The following is a 20,519-nucleotide window of genomic DNA, read 5'->3' as shown; positions in this document are numbered from 1 at the left end:
AAAATGATTTTTGTGTAAATAGTGATTTTTTGACCCAAATGTTTATTTAGTTGACCTGAAACAGTAATTACTATTACCAAAATTAGATTATTGTTAACTGTTTGTTCCAAAGGTTGCACAGTGAATTAAAAGATGCTGTTGAAAAGCAATTGGAAGCCATTCCCTTTGGCACAGAGATGGGAAATGAGATATGTACAGATGATGAAACAGTCAGGAATCTTCAAGAACAACTACAACTGGCCAATCAAGTGAGTGATATATGTATTGAATTATGTCCTAAATAAACAGAGTTTCTAAAAAATCTATAGTCAATCATTATTTATGAATGATAATAACAGAATATTGAAATTGTTAGCATAATGATTTTCTACAGTTTGCAAAATAGTTAACAGGTAACAAAGCTTATAATATGTGCCCTCCCTGTATGTTATAAATGTAGTTGCCATGTATATATTTTAACTGAATCATAATTCTTTTGGCATGATTTTTTAAGTGTTATAAAATATTTTAATGCCAAAGAAAATTTTTAAAGAAAAGAATCAATTATCCACTTGCCTAAATTTACATTTTTCATTTTCCTGTGTTTTGTTTTGATACTGTTTTCTTCAATTTTCAAAGATTATAGAATTATATTTTTCTAAAGTTATGCTTCTTTTAGAATTATACTTTTTCTCCTTTTTTCCTCCTTCATGATAATTGAAATATTTGAGAAGCTATATTGTATATATCCTGTTTTCAGCACCACAATTTTTTTTGGTTATATGTAAGGGAATTTTATTTTAATTTACAATTTTGCATCCTAGGTATCTCATACCTTTTATGAATTTTAATCCCATTCTTCTACCTTCCTGTGTGCCTCAGTTTCTTCATTTTATAAATGGGGATTAGAAATACTTTATTACAATTTTGATTTTATAGTTATCTATGAAAAGTCATTTTTTTATTCCTTGTAAATTTGGTTTTGGAATTCTTTGCTTTTGAAAGTGATATTTTAAGTTAATCGGATAGGTTGAATCTACCTTGACAAGGAGCATTATGTAGCACTGAACTCTTTTTAATGTGTAAAGGGAAGGAATTTGAAAAATAATAGAGGCAAAAATAATGAGAAAAGCATGTTCTTTACTCTGTTCTAGACTAGTATTTCAGAAAGGATTTATTAATGTTGACATATAAATAAATGAAAATTACTGTAAACTTATAAATGCTTTCTAACAAGGTATTAAATATGTCCTTTGAAAGCTGTGGCAGAATGTGCATTTCTTATTACTCTTTAAAAATATTGTGACAGACCATATGTAAAAGTACACCTTCAATATAGACAATGATTATTTGTCAGTCATACCTCAATAAATCCAAAATTTGTTTAATTTATAAAAAGAAAAAAGTACAAAACTAGATAGGATTCATTTTTTGTTTTCTTTTCTTTTTTTGAAACTACAAATCTTATGTCTTAAAAGCATCTCCCTGTAGTACTTTTGTTGCTATAATTTCTTTTTGTTGTTGTTGTTGCTATAATTTGTATTGCTAAATTTTGTTCTTTGTTTTTTTAAACCACACTTGTTCTCTCTTTTCTCACCTCTTTCTCCTCCTATCTTCTCCTGTCTTTGCCTTTCTCCATCTTCATCTTACTTGGTACATATTATTTTTCTGAAGATGGGGTCCTACCTTTTTGCTACATTTTGGATCATTACTTCACAGAAGCTTTGGTGAGGTACAAGTTTGACCAGTCAAAAATGAAAAAGGAGATTTGTTAAAAACAAATTTTGCCACAATATCTGCAATATATTTTGTATATTAAGTATGGAATTTTAACTGAGTGAGAGTTTTGGCAATTTTATAAAGTATGAATAATAGAAAAATGTTAATAAATCCATAAAATAGTAATGTCAGATGTTAATTCTAATAATAGAATAATAATAATAGAATAATAATAATGTTAATTCTAATAATAAGTAATAATTCTTATTACTTATTCATACATGTTTATTAAATTTATTATTAAGTTCTAGTAAAACATATACAATTGTTTTGGTATCCATCACTAGATTGAAAGCCCTTTGTGTCATGCGTGAAGATTAGGTGAATCCAAACTGAATAAATTTAAAACTCAATAAAATACAATTTATAGTAGAAAATTGAGAGAAAGAGGGAGAATTCTTTATTATATTATGCTTTATTAAAGGAATAAGTCTAGAGAATTTAACAGAAGATTCAAATACCTTCATCCATTCCACAGATATTTATTCGGTGTCTATTATATATGAGGCACTGTGCTTAGTATTTATCATATACAGTGCAGAATGTTGGCTCCTACTTTTGTGAAACACACAAGCTTTTGGAAGAAAAGTTTGGCCAAACTTCTTGAGTTTGGTCCCCATTCTACTTTGTAGCTCTATGATCTTGGGAAACTTCTTTGTGCTTCACCTTCTTCCTTTATAAATGGAGATTATAATAATTCTTATTTTATGGAGTTCTTATGGTAATTAAAATTTTGAATCCCCATTAAGCACATAGGGTAATGCCTAGCACATGTGTGAGTTCATAAATCTACCTATTATTTTTATCATCTTTATCATTATTATTACTAAACAGCATGATAAAGCAGAATTAAAATTAGGTGCAAAAGGTTCTGTGTATCTCAAGTATAGTTGCTTTGGGAGCCAGTAGCACTAGTACAATATCAAGTACCTAACTAAATATTTTTAGTTTGGAGTATTTTGTTCTCCTATAATAGTGTGATTTGTAAAAATCTTTCTGGAGGGCAGTTTGGCAGTAAGAGCCCTAGAAATGTTCATATCCTTTAACCAGTTAATTAGATGGTGACATCACATAGATTCTAGGAATCTGTCCTAAGAAACAGTATATAAAAATATATGAATAAATATATTCATTATAGTAATGTTTTGATAGTGAAAAATTGGAAGTAGTTTAAAAACCTAAAAATGTGGAATCACTTACATTGTGTTTTTTCCAAATGATGTGTTATACATTAGTACAGTGGTTCTCAAATTTTGGTGTGTATCGTAATCACCCGAGGGCTTACTGAAATAAAGATTGTCACCCCCTCCCCCAGGTTTTTGATTCAAGAAGTCTAGGATATGGCTCAGTAATTTACATTTCTCACAGGTTCTAAGGTATTGATGCTAGTCCTTTGAGAACCACTGGCTTAGGAGAATCTGGGGTTTCTTCGTAGTCCAGATGACTTACCATCAGGCACGTTTGGGAAACTGCAGTCTTTTGAGTTATGAGGCATTTTTATGACTATTCTATTGAAAAGAAAGCAGTCTTAAGGAAATAAAATGAATTGTACAGGGTCATTCAGCCAGAATTAGAAATCCAACCCAAATTCTGGCTCCAGATTCTGCTTTTGTCTACATATTTTTAAACTACATACATTTTAGGCAAAACTAATCAATAATTTTAAAAGTCAGGATAAAGGTTATTTTGGGAGGATTGTAGTATCTGTAAGAAAGGGGCAGCTGGCTTCTAGCTGCTGGTAATCATGTTCTCTTTCTTGAACTGGGTGCTGGTTACATGGGTGCACTCACTGTACAAATTTATGATTTGTGTGTTTCTGAATGCATGTTATGCCTCAGAAATAGTTTCCTTAAAGCTTATAAGTGTATATTTATTTGAAATGTATACTCATTTTGTTCCAAAAATGCATATCTTTTCACTACACCTTCTTACCTACTTACTAAAACTGAGAGAATTAGCTCTGACCTGGGATTTAAAAGCTTGGGCTTTAGGGACAAAGAGATGAAAGTTTCTTCTTGATTCTGTCAACAGCTTGCTGAGGTAACTATACTTCAATTTTTAAAAAGTACATGCAAAAAAGAAAAAAGAGAATAATGCTTTTTATATGCTAGCTTAAAGTTTCTCAACCGTTTTGGTTTCAGGACCCCACTTCAGTATGCTTAAAAATTATTGAGGACTCCAAAGAGGTTTTTTTTGTGTGGGGTATTTATCATATTACTAATTAAAACTAAGACATTTTTAGAAACAAATGGGAGCATAAGAGTGCATTTTGGTAGCCATCAGAGCAATGACAACATCACACAGTACATCATATAAACTTTGGAAAACTGTACTGTACACTCATGAGAGGATGAGAGTGAAAAAGGCAAATAATGTCTTCATATTATTATGAACAAAATTTTTTCTTCAAGGGTCCCCATATCACTTTTGAGAATTACTATATTGAAAGAATAGTTAATGACCTGAAAAAATTCTCATTATAAAATTCCAGGTGAAAAATAGACAATACAAACAGCACACTTTGTGTTTCCCAGTTTTTTTAAAGAAAAAAAATACAGAATTCTCCCCCCCAAATCACATTTATAAACAAGACTACATCCAAACAAGACTACATTCATAAAGATGTTTATATCCAGATGTTAGCAGTATTTATTATCAAGTGCTAAAAAATATTAGGTAATTTTATTTTCTTCTCTATTTTTCTGTACTTTCCTAATTTTCTATGATAAACATTTATTACTTTAGCAGTCAGAAAAAAACCTCTTGTACTTTACCAGGGACAGTTTTCATCAGTAATTTCTATGGCTTACACTTTCTGGAACAAGAAAGTGATTGAAGGGTTTTAATTTTAGCTATTAAATCTGAATAAAAAGAAAATTTCAAAGTAAGGAATTTTCATCTTTAGGTTTATTCTCTAAATTTTTTAATTAATTAATTAATTAATTTATTTTTGTCTGCGTTTGGTCTTCATTGCTGCACACGGGCTTTCTTTAGTTGCAGCGAGCGGGGACTACTCATCGTTGTGGTGCATGGGCTTCTCATTGCAGTGGCCTCTCCCATTGCGGAGCACGGGCTCCAGGTGCACGGGCTTCAGTAGTTTTGGCTCGTGGGCTCTAGAGCGCAGGCTCAGTAGTTGTGGCGCATGGGCTTAGTTGCTCCGTGGCATGTGGGAACTTCCCGGACCAGGTCTCAAACCCGCATCACCTGCATTGGCAGGCAGATTCTTAACCACTGTGCCACCGGGGAAGTCCCTCTAAATAATTTTATTTACAACTTTATATCATCAAAAATATTTCAACTGTACAATCTTAGACAAGTTCTATTTTTATTTTGTGACTTTATATACAAGAACTCATTCTGTAAAAGAATATGGTTTATTTGTACTATGCAGTAGCCTGTTAATAATTTAATGAGTTCTGAAATGTTTTTCTTTTATAGGAAAAAACTCAGGCTGTAGAACTGTGGCAGACTGTTTCTCAGGAGCTGGACAGACTACAGAAACTTTACCAGGAACATATGACTGAGGCCCAGATTCATGTAGTTGAAAGTCAAAAACAAAAGGTAATCTTGGATTTCATGGTTTTCTTGTATATCAGTAAGAAGTTGCATTCTGGAGAAACTCAGTTTTGGAGAAGAATGCCTAAGTCTCTACTGCGTTATTTATGTTGGCAGTAAATTGATCTTCAGTGGTTAGAAATCTTTTGAACACATAAGATAATCAAAACTGTGCCTAGTGTGCATAGGGTTTTATAATGTGATTAGCAACGATAGCTGTATTTAGTGCTAATAAGCAGCTCTAAGATCATTATGTGTAAATGGATCTCCAAAACTTTTATATTCTTGATTTTTTTACCTGGTTAAAAAAGACAAAGACTAATCATTAGACCATGGACAGGGAAGAAGCCTGCTCAAATGTGATGACAACACTTGTGAAATGAAAATGTTAACAACCTTAAATGTGACCTTTTACTAAAATGTGAAGTTTGTCTAACATAAATTAAGCAGAATAGGATTTTACAATAGGCAGGCTCTTAATGGTTATTAAGGACTTCTTTCTATCCAAAGCAAGAATCATTTTATATTCTTTTAAAGTGAACATATAGCTTTTGCTTTATACCTCTGTTGACAAGAACGTACTATCTCACAAGACCATCCATTCCATTGGAAAATCTACCTCCCTTATCTTTCCATTGATTCTTTTTCTGCTAGGTACATTGAAATCTATGGAGAAATTCCAATTCTGATTCCTTTCCTGTGGATTTTTGAGAAGGCAGCTGTCTAAATATACTGGTTATCATGCCTCTCTTCAACTCTCATTTATAGACTTTTCAAATTCCAGTTTATGACTGTTCCTATTATTATCACTGTAACTAGGAATTTCTACCTAAAGAAGTCATAATAATACTTAATGATGCTTTGCAGTTTACAAAATGATTTTTCTATACATGCCCTGGTTTGAAAATAATCCACATGTAGTCTGTGCCGTAACACTTACCTCTGAGATCTGGAAACCATTTCTAATATAAGTTTGTTCTTTTAAGGCTGTTTTTTCATTAGGTTAATCAACTAAGCCATTGGGTTTAGGGAATTTTTTTCCACTTGAATAAGATCATTCTTATGCTATAGCTTTGCAATTAGGGTTTTTTTCTTTCCTTTTTTTTCTTTGGCTGCACCTCTCAGCAAGTGGGGTCTTAGTTCCCCGACCAGGGATTGAACCCATGTCCCCTGTATTGGAAGGCGGATTCTTAACCCCTGGACCACCAGGGAAGTCCCTGCAGTTAGAGTTTTTTGTGTTTGTTTGTTTTTGTATACGACTTAACAAATAATACTTTGTCCTTATTTCCCTAGTTATCCATCAATCTTGAATTCTGTCATCTGACATATGATGTTTAATCCGATCATAACAGATAATCAAAAAATTTAAAACTTGTGGGGCATTCAAGCCATGAGAATTTTAAAGAAGGAGGAAAGGCACAATAACTCCTGTGCTGTGGTTTGTACTGTAGGTTTTGAATAGGTTTGAATATTGTTTGTCAATATTGGGTAAGGTCTCTCTAGCATATCTATCTACTAATGGATTGATTTCTAGAAATAATGATTTCACATAAAACATAAATAGCTACATTAGTTTCCACATTGCCACCTTATTTAATTTTGTAATCATTAAAAAGTTTTTATCTTTTTATTTCTTCAACTGTTAATTCACACAGTACTTGTGAGAAGAAATACAATTGATGTCATCTAGATTTAGGCATAATGATTTTAGCCTTGATTTTAGTTGAATTTTAAATATGGGTTGCAAGCAAAATGCTATTTATGTATTCCCTCTTCCTACTACAGGATCAGCTGACCAATTTTCAACAACTGACCAAGCAACTTCATGTAACTAATGAGACCACAGAAATGGTAAGTGAAAATATCCATTTAATGCACTTGTTATATAAACTAGAAATTGTCACTATAAGTAATAATGTTTATTTTTGCTAAGGCAAATCAACAAGAAAAAATACTTGAAATTAAAATAGGTAGGCAGTATTCTTTTCTTTTTATCTGTCTTTTTCTTTCACATTCAGCAGCATGACATGAGGGTTCACGCTGGTTTCCAGAGATTTAAAGCTAACATCTATCTGAAATATATCCTAATCTGAAAATACTCTTAAGAGTCCTTGGTAAGATTTCCTGAGGGTAATCTCGACTGTGAGCTCCTCAAGAGTAGGACTCATGCTTTGTTCTTAGTATTTCATCTAGAACATAGTTAGGTATACACTAAGAATGGTGGAACTTTTAGACAAATGCTAACCCAAATCCTTAAAAACAATAGAACACTAAGAATCATTTGTTAGTTGATTGACCACGACTCACCTAAATTGCTACACCTAAATTTCCCTTTAATTTTTTCTCAAAAGAAATAAAATTAACCTTCCCAGCTCTGCTCTTTATCTTTCTCCCCACCTCTCACTTTTATTTTCTTATTCTCTTCCTTTCCTTCTTGGAATTTTATTTCACTTCATTGTTGAATAATAGGATTATGACATCCCAGGTAATTTCCTCTCTTTCCTTTCTTCATTTTGCTTAGTTTCCCTGCTAATTCAGAATTAGCAGGGTAGTACCTAATAAAAATGTCTTTGTTTAAGAGTGGAGTTGTGCCATCAAAGGTAAGTTTATCCAATTTTATTGTACTTAAAAAAACTTTCTCCTTTAACCATGTAAAAAATTATTAAATAAATTTCTCCCTGTTTTACTTATGTTAACATTTGGAATTTCTAATCACTTATAATTTTTGATAATATACTTCTTAGAGTTTTTAAATAGTATTAAAGTACTTCAAAATAAAATGATGACTGATTTCCATAATTAAGAAATTTTGGGCTTCCCTGGTGGCGCAGTGGTTGAGAGTCCACCTGCCAATGCAGGGGACGCGGGTTCGTGCCCTGGTCCGGGAAGATCCCACATGCCGCGGAGCGGCTAGGCCCGTGAGCCGTGGCCGCTGAGCCTGCGCGTCCGGAGCCTGTGCTCCGCAACGGGAGAGGCCACAACAGTGAGAGGCCCGCGTACCGCAAAAAAAAAAAAAAAAAAAGAAATCCTGTTTCTACATGACATTAATAGTTTAACCTGCTATAACATTTGTTTATTCTTTTTTCAGTATTTCCTAGAATTGTGCAGATTACATAATCCTTTGGTATTTTGTACCACAGGGCCCATATTTTATTATATACAGCCCCAAATCATTATGATGTAAGTCATAGAAAAACATATTTGAATATTTACAGGACATACTTTAAAAATTTCTAAGGCATTCATAGTTTTAGGCCAAAACTAAGAATAATAAGCTATGGATACAATAAAAGTGATAAGAAAGTGACAAGTTGGATTAAGCATTGTGTTATAAAGAGCAAAGAAAAGACTACCCTGGTTGTTAAAATAGAGGAAATTGGCTAAGAGAAATTTTTAAGACTTGAATTTTTCTTAATGTATCAATCGTTAAGGTATTAAACATGACTCTACTAAGTGTAAAGGAGGTTTAAGTGATAGTGAAGATTTTGTAAAGTCTCAAAGAGCATTCAGAGCATGGTCATAGGAGCAAGTTTGAGTCAAAAGCAAATAATTTCCATTAAAAAGTTTTCTGATTACATGAATAAACTCATGAAATGAACAGGCTCCTATAGATGTACAATAAATTGATGAGTATATAACAAATAAATAAAATCTTTTATAACCAATGTACTTTAGTGACATGCAGAAGGTAAAATGCCCTGACCCGAATGGTACCTAAAAATAGAAGTTTATATTTATTTATTTTTACTGTAGATGCAATAAGAGTTTACATTTCCTAGAAATTCCCTTTACTGAAATCATATTTTTTTTGAGACTTACTCATCTCTATAAAGTAACTCAAAAATACTTGTTAATTGCATACTAAGTTCCTTCTACTGCTATAGTTTCTCTAGTTGCAAAAGAAATGTGCATCTATCCACAAAGCCCCTGTCTAGTTGGAAAAACAGAAATGACATATGAAATAATCGGTGAATAAGGCACTAAGACAGATGATTGAAAGGGATTCTCTGAACCTTTATGAATCTCCAGATTCTATAGTATAGGTATAGTATATAATTTTTTTGTGATCGTAAATACAGAGCATCATAAAGCCATATTCAGATGCAGTTGTTGAGCTCTTACTAGGCTTGCTAGCAAGTTATGTGTGTTTGTTCCCAACACCAGCTTCTTAAAATTCACGATTCTAATTTATACTTCTGCTAATTACTCTACATAATCTACCTTTAAGGTGCTCCCAAATAATAAAAATCACAAGCATTAATTATGCCAGTTCCAAGACTATATATAGTAAAACATGAATGGTACATTATAAACATTATAAAAGGGAATCAATTTGGTCTGAAGTCGTTGAGATAGCTTTAAAGGAGAATTTGAAATGATATTAAAGATCATCCTTTCCCTCAAGTGATATAGGCATCCTTCTATTAAATGCTTTACAGTTTAGATGATCCTCTAGCCTCTGCTTTGAATATCTCCTGTAAGAGATCTTGTCATTTCCCCAAAGAGCCTGTTCCTTTGAACTCTGATTATTAGAAAGCTAAAATCTCTCTTACCAGGCTTCCTCCCACTGACATATGGTTTTATCTTTGGGAGTAACATAGAACAAGCTCAATTCTTTTTTAAGTCGACCCTTCAATTATTTGCATATAATCATATGTCTGTTGTAACTCATGCCCAGTGTTACAGTTTTTTGTTTTGTTTTAACTTTTCTGGTGTGGTGTAATTTACCTACCTTTCATTATTGTATCCCTCTTTCTCTGCATGCCATAATTGGTCTCTTAAATTGTGGTCTGTGAATTGAATACTAAATTCTGTTCTGGAGTAGTTTACTTCCCGAGATAAAGATAAAGATGCAGTCCTCAGACTCTCTTTCATGTCTTAGTTAAGGCATTCATTCATTCACTCATTCATTCCTCAAAGGTATAAGTGCTTAGAATGTACTGAATCATGTGCTAGATGCTGGGAGTTCTGGGTGCAGCTGGTCTTCGAAAACAGGCACATGTTGTAGCCAGGAATATACGTAGACTTTAAACATAGTACTTAAGTACGGTGCAATGTGCATTGTAAAAGTATATGTAAAGTTTTATCAAAATGCAGAAAGGAAACAATCAGTTTTGCCTTAGAGTGACCACACAGGTTATGCAGGGATGAATGCTGGCTGAATGAGGACATCCCAAGTAGAGGGAAATAGAAAAGTGTATTAAAAATATGAAGTTGGGGTAAAACCAGCACTTAGAGAAGATAATCAATTCCCTTAGAAAATTTTATTCTACAGTTGGAAGACTGCTTTATAACTTACTTTAACATTAGCAGACCCTGAGGAAAGGGTTCCAGAGCATGCCATTTATTTGGGAGATAATACCATGAAAAACCAGTAGGGGAGTGGAGAAACAAGACTAGGAAGGGAAGAGAAGGTAGCCAATAACGGGTTTTTAACAATCAAGCAAATTAACACTGTGGGTAACTGAAACTTAATCCCACTGCTGAACTGTGGAAGCCAGTAAAGAAACAGCCTCAGTTATTCCACCGCAGGGCATGGGAGTTGGGGATTTTTACCCACCAATTCCATCCGGTCATTGTTTTGGGGCTCTTACAGAACAGGCTGGGGGCATGAATTCTACACCACCTATATAGCCTTCTGCACAGTTTGGTGAGCAAAGGAGGCTCAGAAGGCCAGAAAAAGCCAGAGGACACAGAAATGCAAATGCAGGTAGTTTGAAGTGAAGCAGGTGTCCACTGAAGTAGTGAAGGCACAGAAAGATGGCCAGGGTTATATTTTATCATTAAAAAAATCTAATTATTATCATGACTTCATTTCATTTTTTTCTACTCATATACCCTGTAGTTAGTCTTTAAAGATACAGTTTTAAATGTTCTGATACTGAATGTTTCTATTTTTTTTCTTTTGGCAGACTAATCAACACTTTTTGAAAACAGTAACTGAACAAAATGTGGAAATCGAGCAACTCCGAAAACAACTTAGGTATTTTCAAAAATAATTTTGTTATTTTATTAATAATTACTTTTCTTCAGGGGAAGCACTGGTGTCATAATTTTTCCCGTGAGTGTTTTTTCCTCCCTTTTAAGCTGCTGTCAGTAGCTTCTTATGTGCATGATCTTTTGGGACAAGAAGAAACTGAAATCAAGACTATCAGTCAGGCAACAATGTAATACATATATGTGAAGGGCTGTTCCATGATGGCAAAACTAGTGCTTATGGAAGAAAGTCAGTCCTCTTCCTGGGACTTCTGGGAACCAAGCCAGCCCCTCCATCAGCCCCCAGGGCCTTGCCTTCTGAACACCCCAGGGCCCATTGGCCTCTGGACACTGTCTTCCCACCAGAGCCCCGCCCACCTCCGGGGGCTGTCTGTAATGGCCCGCAGATCCCCAATTCCCGGATCCCCTCTTCCCCACCCCCAGGCAGGGGCAGAATAAATGTTTATACGGATTTTAGAGCTCAAAAAAAAAGAAAGAAAGAAAGAAAGAAAGAAAATCAGTCCTCTTAAAAAATTTTTCTACACATATCTTTCTTTGTATTCTCCCATAAGCAGACCCTAAGAGTTTGAAAGCACGTAGTTTATTTAGAGGTAATACCAGTAGAGGTAATACCAGGAGAGGAGTGGGGAAGTGAGATAGGGAAGGGGAGGAGAAGGCAGCCAATAAGGGGTTTTTAAAAACCAGGCAACTTAATATCGTATGTCTATATTATGATCCAGTGGTTTAAAAATCATTGCATCAATAGACTTCACGGGAAAAACTCTAAATGACAAAAAAAACATTTTTTCACATTTCATTCCCCTTAGTCATAATACTTAAAATTCAGAAGCTTAGTCATATAAGGTTTTTTGCTGTGATTCTGTCATGTAGAAATACCTTTAAATTGTAATGTAAGTTTATATTTTACAAAAGTTGTAAGTTACTGTTTGTTAAATGAACCTTGCTATTTATTTTTCCCACCATCATGTATTTTGCCCTGCAAATGCATTATATTGGTTTTGTTTTGAAGGAAAACTTATTTCACGAAATTATTTTTTATTTTACAAAATTTTATATACCAGTTTTCATATTTTTCTCTTATTACCTTCATGAACTTTTAAATTTAATTTAATAAATTTACCTTCTTTTCCCCTAGCCATTTTTACTTGTTGGCTCTTATTTAGTTCTTCTTATTTCTTTCAAAGTTATTGATTTTGCAATTTAAAATACTAATGATTTATATAATTGCAAGATCTTCTTCCTCTTTTTTTTCAAAATATAAGTGGCTTTTTAAATTATAATAGTAATGGAAGTTCATTATAAAAATACTTTAGATAGTATGAAAATATATCAAATTGCAGTACAATTCTGACAGTAAGTTATTACAGACTCCACAGGTTAAGAGCACAATCCCCAATGTGACTACACTCACTCAGATGCCAGCCACAAGTTCATGGGTCCCCAGGCCACTCATACCTCTGACCAATTGAATACAAATGTGGGTGTTCTCACTAACCCCCAGGCTCAATAATTCTTGAAAATGGCTCAGAAAACTCAGGAAAGCACCATACTTGTGATTAAAATTTTATTATAAGGACATAAATCAAAACCAGCCAAAAGAAGAGACTTAACTGGGTGAGATCTAGGAAGGTCCCAAAAGCAGAGCTTCTGTGTCCTCTGCCCATGGAATCAGGGTGTGTCAACATCCTGGCACAGCAGTGTGTTCGCTAACCAGGAATCTCACCTAAGCCTCAGTGTCCTGAGTTTTTATTGGAGTTTCATTATGTGCATTTGACTTACATTCAATGTAAATAAATTTATATTATAATTAAATGGTATTTATAATGACTGCATCATAGAGCAAAACCTTATATGAATAAGCTGAATTTTAAGTATTATGACTGATCGAATGAATCATTGATCACTTGATTGAACTTAGTCTCCAGACCTCCTTCCCTCCCTGAGAGTCAGGAGGTTGGGCCTATATCACGTGACTCAAAGCTCCAACCCTCTAATTACATGGGGCCTACTGTGAGTCATTTCATTAGCATAAACTTAGGGGTAGTCCCAAGTGCCTACCATGAATAACAAAGATACTGCTATTACTTGGGAAATTCCAAGGGTTTATATTCTCCATCCTAGAAACTTAGACAAAGACCAGACAAATTCTTTATTATACAACTCTTTTTAAGTGGAAAATAAAAATCTCATAATTCCATTATTTAGAGTTAACTATTATTAACTTTTTAAATGTATAACTTAGGTTTGTGTATTTAAGTATTTTAGTTTAAAAAAGGGGGGGATGATATACACACTGTCTAATAGCCTAATTGTTTTTTCTTATAGATTATATGAATATCATATCAATATTATCAACCATAACATTATATAGTATACTATTATATGGATGTGCTATATTTATTAGTTAAATGCTTATTCACTTTCCACTGTGAAAAAGGCTACTTCTTCATTGAACATTACAATTAGAGCAGTTTTAGAACAGTAAATACATAATAGTTAGCCGTAAGTTAGTCTTGGATGTTATTATTGTTTATTGTTATTATTAAATAAAATTTTAGTACTACTAAAGAAATTAAAGTGAATCTTATCTAATTAAGACATTTAAAAGAAAGGCCAACTTGGTTGAATGTTTTGTTATACATTTTTTTAAACTTCCTTTTAAAATTGTTTTATGATAAAAACACTAGACCCTAAAGCATAAACTGACGGAAATATAAGGCATGGCAGAACAAGTCCATAATCATAGTAAGGATTTTAACTCTTTAAGTGACTGATAGATATAGAAGATGTGATTTATGTGATTAACAACTTGATCTAACAGACATCTCTGAAACATTGAATCCATTTATTTAATAAATATCTAGCAAGCATCTACTATTGCCAGGCTCTACACCTGGGGTATATCAATGTATAATACAGTTGAAGACTTCTGTCCTTTTGGAACTTACATCCAGCAGGAGCAAGCAGACAATAAATACAATATCTCAGTAGGTTAGGAGACAATTAGTACTAGAGAAGAACAAAACAAAACAAAAGATCAGGATGAGAGATCTGGAGTGCTAGGGACAGTGGTGAAGTTGCAGTTTATTTTTAGTAGAGTATTCAAAGCAAGCCTCCCTAAGAGGTTGAGATTTGAACAAAGACTTGAAGGATGTGAACAAATAATCCATGCAATACAGGGAAAGTGTCTAGAGTAAAGAACTTGCCATTGCAGAGGTGGAAATGTGCTTGGGGAACAGCGAGGAAGCTAGATGCCTCTTATCTATTGCTGAGTAACAAACCATTGCAAAACTTGGTGACTCAAAACAATAACTTATTTAGATTATGATTTGGGAGAGAAGAGAACAGGCTTTCTGGTCTGGGCCTGTAGGGCTGATATCTACTGAACTTGTCTATTTGTCTCTAGCCAGCTGGTCGGTCTGCTAGCAGCATGGTCTGGTAGCTGGCAGCAGATGATAAACCTGTCTGGCAATTGGCAGTCTCTTCACCAGGTCAGCAAGGCACGTCTTACTTCTTCACTTGGCCATTCCCCAGAATAGCAAGAGAGCAAATCCCAACGTACAAATACTTTCCAAGTCTCTCTTGGATCATATTGGGTTGACCAAAAAGTGCCTTTGGTTTTTAAATAAGAATAAAAGACACATTTTTCATTTTCACCAAAACTTTATTGAACAACGTATTCACCCTTTTGTTCCACTACCTTCTGCCGTTTTTCAGGCAGCTTCATAATTCCATCTTCCTAAAACTTTTTATCTTTTTGAGCAAAGAACTATTCCAGATGTCTTTTACAGTCCTCCAGGGAATTGAAGTTCATTCCATTAAGAGAATTTTGTAAAGACTGAAATAAATGGAAATCTGAAGATGCAATGTCTGGCGAATATGGCGGATGAATCAGAACTTCCCAGCCAAGCCGTAACTGTTTTTTGCCTGGTCATCAAAGAAACATGCGGTCTTGCATTATCTTGATGGAAGATTATACATTTTCTGTTGACTAATTCTGGACGCTTTTCATCGAGTAATGCTTTCAGTTGGTCTAACTGGGAGCAGTACTTATTGGAATTAATCGTTTGGTTTTCCGGAAGGAGCTCATAATATAGGACTCCCTTCCAATCCTACCATATACACAACATCACCTTCTTTGGATGAAGACCGGCCTTTGGTGTGGTTGATGGTGGTTCATTTCACTTGCCCCATGATCTCTTCCATTCCACATTATTGTGCAGTATCCACTTTTTATCACCCGTCACAATTTGTTTTAAAAATGGAACGTTTTCATTACTTTTAAGTAGAGAATTGCATGTGGAAATATGGTCAAGGTTTTTTTCACTTATGTGGAACCCAAACATCAAAGCAATTCACATAACCAAGCTGGCGCAAATGATTTTCAACACTTGATTTGGATATTTTGAGTATTTTGGCTATCTCCCGCATGGTATAACATTGATTGTTCTCACTTAATGTCTCGATTTGATCGCTATCAACTTCAACTGGTCTACCTGACGGTGGAGGATCGCCCAGCAAGAAATCTCCAGCACGAAACTTCGCAAACCACGTTTGACATGTTCAATCAGTCACAGCACCTTCTCCATACACTGCACAAATCTTTTTTGTGTTCCGTTTTTACCTTTTCTGAAGTAAATAAAGCATAATATGCCAAAAATGTTGCTTTTTTCCTTCCGTCTTCAATATTAAAACGGCTACACAAAAATTCACCAATTTTGATGTATTTTTTTAAATGCACACTGATACGACAGCTGTCACAATCTAATAAAATTGTTTCAAATGAAGTTAAAGACAACTAAGTGTTACTAGAGCCATCTTATGGAAAAAACTGAACGAACCTTTTAGCCAACCCAATTTTTGGTAATTTCTCATGGCAAAGCAAGTCACATGGTCAACCCAAATTCAAAGGATAGGGAAAAAGATACCCCTTTTGATGGGAAGATTTTCAACATCATGTTGCAAAGATGTGAATAAGAGAGGGAAGAATTTTGGACCACTTTTACAGTTTCTCACGCTAGTATATCTGGAACACAGTAAAGTAGGAAGAGGGTAGTAGGAGATAAGGTCAGAAATGTTACAGACGGTAGGAAACAAGGTGATATGGGGCCTTGTAGGCCATTGTGAGGACTTTGATTTTTTACTATGGATGAAATAGAAATAGGTTTTAACAGAAGATTGACATGATCCGATTTATATTTTAATGGGATTGATCACTCTGACTGCTGTATTGAAAATAGACTTGTAGAGAGGCAAAACATGGAAGCAGGGAGACTCGTTCCAGCTGGATATCAGTTAAATACCCAAAGTAGTTTATGAGTGTACATGTTCTGAAAAATGTTAGAAATAATAACCTTAGTAACTAAAGAGAAAAAAAAGGTTTAACTAGGTGTTGAGTTATAGTAAACATTATTATTAAAAATCAATGGTGAGAAGATGGATCAGTGCTTTCACCTGTTCCTCCTGCTAAGAACAACTAAAACCCCAGGACATAAATACAAAACAAACATAGGAAGACCGAAAGGTGGAGAGAAGAAAGCTGATTGGCTAGGTGCCTCAGGATCCAAGGAATGACACTGTGGTCAGTTCCCTTGACTTTTTGATTTGAGTTTGTTTTTGCTTTTTTGCCCCATATATCCCAGAGTTGGAACAGAAGAAGCCAGCAATCTGACAATACCAACAAGGCACAGACCAAAAAAGAAAAGTGCCAACAGAGACTTTCTCCTTCTAGCCAAAGGACCAGGAAAGGAGAAGCCAAGCATGACAAAAAACTTTGAACAATCTCTGTACTCTAGCCAGGTACCAAAGGAAAAAAACTATGTACCCACCTGTACCCATCCTACCTGTACCCACCTGTACCCATCCTAGAAAGGCCTAGTAGGGAGTTTGGACTTCTACCTCTACCTCGCAGTAAAAGGCAGCACCTTATTCCCCCAAAAGAAAGGTATCAGAGGAGATAAACTAAAATAATCTAAAACTTATTTGTTAGGTTTCTATCAAAGTCACTCATCATGCCAAGAATCAGGAAAATCTCAATTCAAATGAAAAAGACAATCAGTAGACCCAACACTTAGATGACAGAGATGTTAAAATTATGTGACAAAAATTTTAAACAGCCATCATAAAATGCATTAATGAGAAATTATGAATAAGCTTGAAACAAATGAAAAACATTCCCAACAAGGAAATGGAAAGTCTCAGCGAGGAAATACAAGATATACAGATGAACTAAACAGAAAATTTAGTTGGTTGGGAACATTAAATTCTCTAATGAGAATAAGTCTTCCCATATTTTTAAAATCAGTCTTAATAGAGTTCATATTAAAACCCCTATAGTGTGTGTGTGTATGTATGTGAGAGAGAAACTTGGTAATCCTAACATCATGAAATGGTAAAGTGTCATTTATGAAAACAATTCTATAGAAGAATAAAATGCAATGTTATTTACAAGAACTTGAGTTTGGCAACATAGAACGGAAGGAAGAATATATGTATAGTTTAGTACATGACAGAGGTGGCATTATAAATCAGTAGGGAAACAATCATGTTAGGAATTGTTGCTATCTATGGAAAAAAAAAGTGTGAAGTTTTGCTTTTCACATTTAGGCATTTACATGGTTTTATGGATTAAATAAGTAAATGTAAAAATCAAAAGCTTTGCAGATTTTAAAATATCTGAAAATCTCCCTTTAATAAATTTTGCTAGGGAAGTACTTCTTAATCAAAATTTAAATGCAAGCCGAAAAGGAAAAGATTGATATATTTGAGTATGTTAAAATGTAAAACTTCTGTTACAAAAATTAATATAAGTCAAATGAAAAGGCAACCCACAGTCTGTGAGAAGACATTTGCAATGCACATAGCTGACAGCGTATTAGTGTTGAGGATACATTACCTAAGCATCAATAAAAATAAAAATCCATAGACTATTGGGCAAAGGATATGAACAAACATTTCAGAAGTCATAGCAGTCAGAAAAATGCAAGTTAAATAATGAGATACTACATCAGACCCAGTTATCAATGTCAAAAATATAATGTGGAGTGTAATAACAAGGTACAAAAGAAGACTGCAGTATTATGCAATTCATATACATTTCAAATGTTTTAATCAATAGTGTGTATTGATTATGTATATGTATGTTTTAGTTATAGATATATATTTAGTTATATATTCATATTCTCATATATAGTAAAATAATTTAAAAGTATGTGTGTGTACATATATATACACATATTCGTATATATATAGTGTGTGTGTGTGCAGTGCATATGCTATTAAAGAATTAAATAAAAACATTTCCAGAAATAGTATGCCCTAATTTCAAGTTAGTGATTATGTCTAGTGATTGTCTACAAGTAGACTATTTGTAGAAGTAGGGAATTATAGGTGGCCTAGGTGTCTGTCACTAAGGAAATGGATAGTAAAATGTGGTAATTGCATCCCATGGAATACTGTGCATCATTTAGAAACATGTATTTACATGTAAAGATGTAGAAACAGCAGCATAGGTAGATCTAGAAAACAAGGTTTATATTAAGAAAGTAAAAAGAGATATGGATCTATAGTACAAAAACACATACATGCAAATAACAATGTATGTTTTACCAGTATATGGATATATCATATTTTAATGTGAACCTACAAAATGAAGGGGAATGAGAGAGCGATTGGGAATGAAGAGGAAAACAACGAAAATAAACAAATAAGAGCAGGTCTTTCATAGCTAATGGTCATGGGTAGATAATGGGGTTATGAAAAGAATACTGTGATTAACTCAACCCTGCACTCAAGGTTCAAAAAAGAGTAGAAGAAAAAAGAGAATATGAGAGTTATGGTATATGTGGGATAAGTCTGGGTGTGGAGATTTTGGAAGGAAAATGAGTAAGGAAACTGGTTCATAACGACCTCTATGATATGATGATAATGAAAATAGAAAATAAAAATGCAAATAAAAGGCTATATATAGAGAAAATGGTGATATTGGGCTAAAGGACGGGAAAAATCATGAAATTTTATGGCTAAAGTTATCTTAATCATTTAGTTCAAGTTCCTAAATTTATGGAAGAAAACCAAACTGAACCAAAGTCTCAGAAATTGTCTTGTCCAGGGTTGCACCACAAATTCAAAGAGGAGCCAAATTAGAACTTGCATCTTGTAATTGCTCATCTAGTGAGTTTCTAAGCCGGACTTTCTGACAGTATTCACAACAGTAAGGTTGATTGTTAAAGAAAGAATGATGAGTGGATACATTGTTTTTTGACAACTGTGTCATTTGACTTTTGGACATTTGGGCCTAAAGATTATAAGTTGGAGATTAACAAAGATAGTTTGGGTTTTCTAAAGCCTAAAATGTCTTAAGTGTTTAATTGTCCATGAGCAACTTTGCCATAATATTTACTGACAGTATTCCATAGCTTAACACTAAGCAGTTCAGAGTTGTATACATAAAACTATGCTTGCTTTTCCTGCCACAGATTTGAAGGAACATAAGGATAAGCAGATGCTTCTTTTAGGGAAAAGGATGTTGCTTTCAAGTTTGACAGATTCTGAATGATGGGCATATTGATATTACCAGAATTTAAGTTTTGAGATGCCCTATATATCCATGCCAAGAATAACTACCTTAGAAACTCTTTAAACACTAGCTTTGTTTAAGTTTGTACTTAAACTGAAAACATATTAGTTTCATTTGTTGTCTGATGTTATGGTGCAAAAAAAAAATGAGAATCATGTGAATTTATAATTAAAGCTTTTATCGTCTTCCTTTTTGAGAGTTTCTGCTGATACCCTATCATAGCAGAGAAAACTTGTCAGCCTAGTTTCAAAGAATCTTCATTCACCTGGTCCTTCCCAACCCTCTAGTTATGTATAATAGTCATTTTGCTGTTTCTCATGGAAGAACTTTTGGTTCCTTCCTGTTTGCCTTTGATCATTATTCTGTTTTGTAGAAAATTTACAATTTTATAAATCTGGTTAAAACTTGCCTTCTCCAGGAAGACATCTCTGGTTCATTCCGCCAGATTTTTACCCTTCTTTTCTTGTGGATATACTGAGCATTTATTCATTTTAACTGAGATTGTATGCTGTTTTTCTTCAGGTGATTTTTTTGTCATATATATTTGTTTATAATGTGTATCTAGCTGAGTTATGGAAATATTTTTCAAGCCATATGTGCTCAGATTTCATATCTGCCTTGTAAAATCTTT

At 33.8% G+C, this 20,519-nt stretch overlaps 1 protein-coding gene across 1 annotated transcript in view; it reads left to right on the top strand.

Moving 5' to 3' along the window:
• SCLT1 (sodium channel and clathrin linker 1) overlaps window positions 1-20,519 on the top strand; it is a gene marked incomplete at its 5' end in the record, with an annotated part of 255,805 nt that overhangs the window by 92,675 nt on the left and 142,611 nt on the right. The window contains 4 exon segments of the mRNA XM_082653872.1: window positions 113-248; window positions 5,197-5,319; window positions 7,099-7,164; window positions 11,226-11,296. Coding sequence (XP_082509998.1) covers window positions 113-248; window positions 5,197-5,319; window positions 7,099-7,164; window positions 11,226-11,296 — 396 coding nt within the window.

This window comes from Grampus griseus (assembly GCF_964374135.1).
Source record: "Grampus griseus genome assembly, chromosome: 4".
NCBI classification, from domain to species: Eukaryota; Metazoa; Chordata; class Mammalia; order Artiodactyla; family Delphinidae; genus Grampus; species Grampus griseus.
This window is presented reverse-complemented; position numbering and strand designations above follow the sequence as displayed.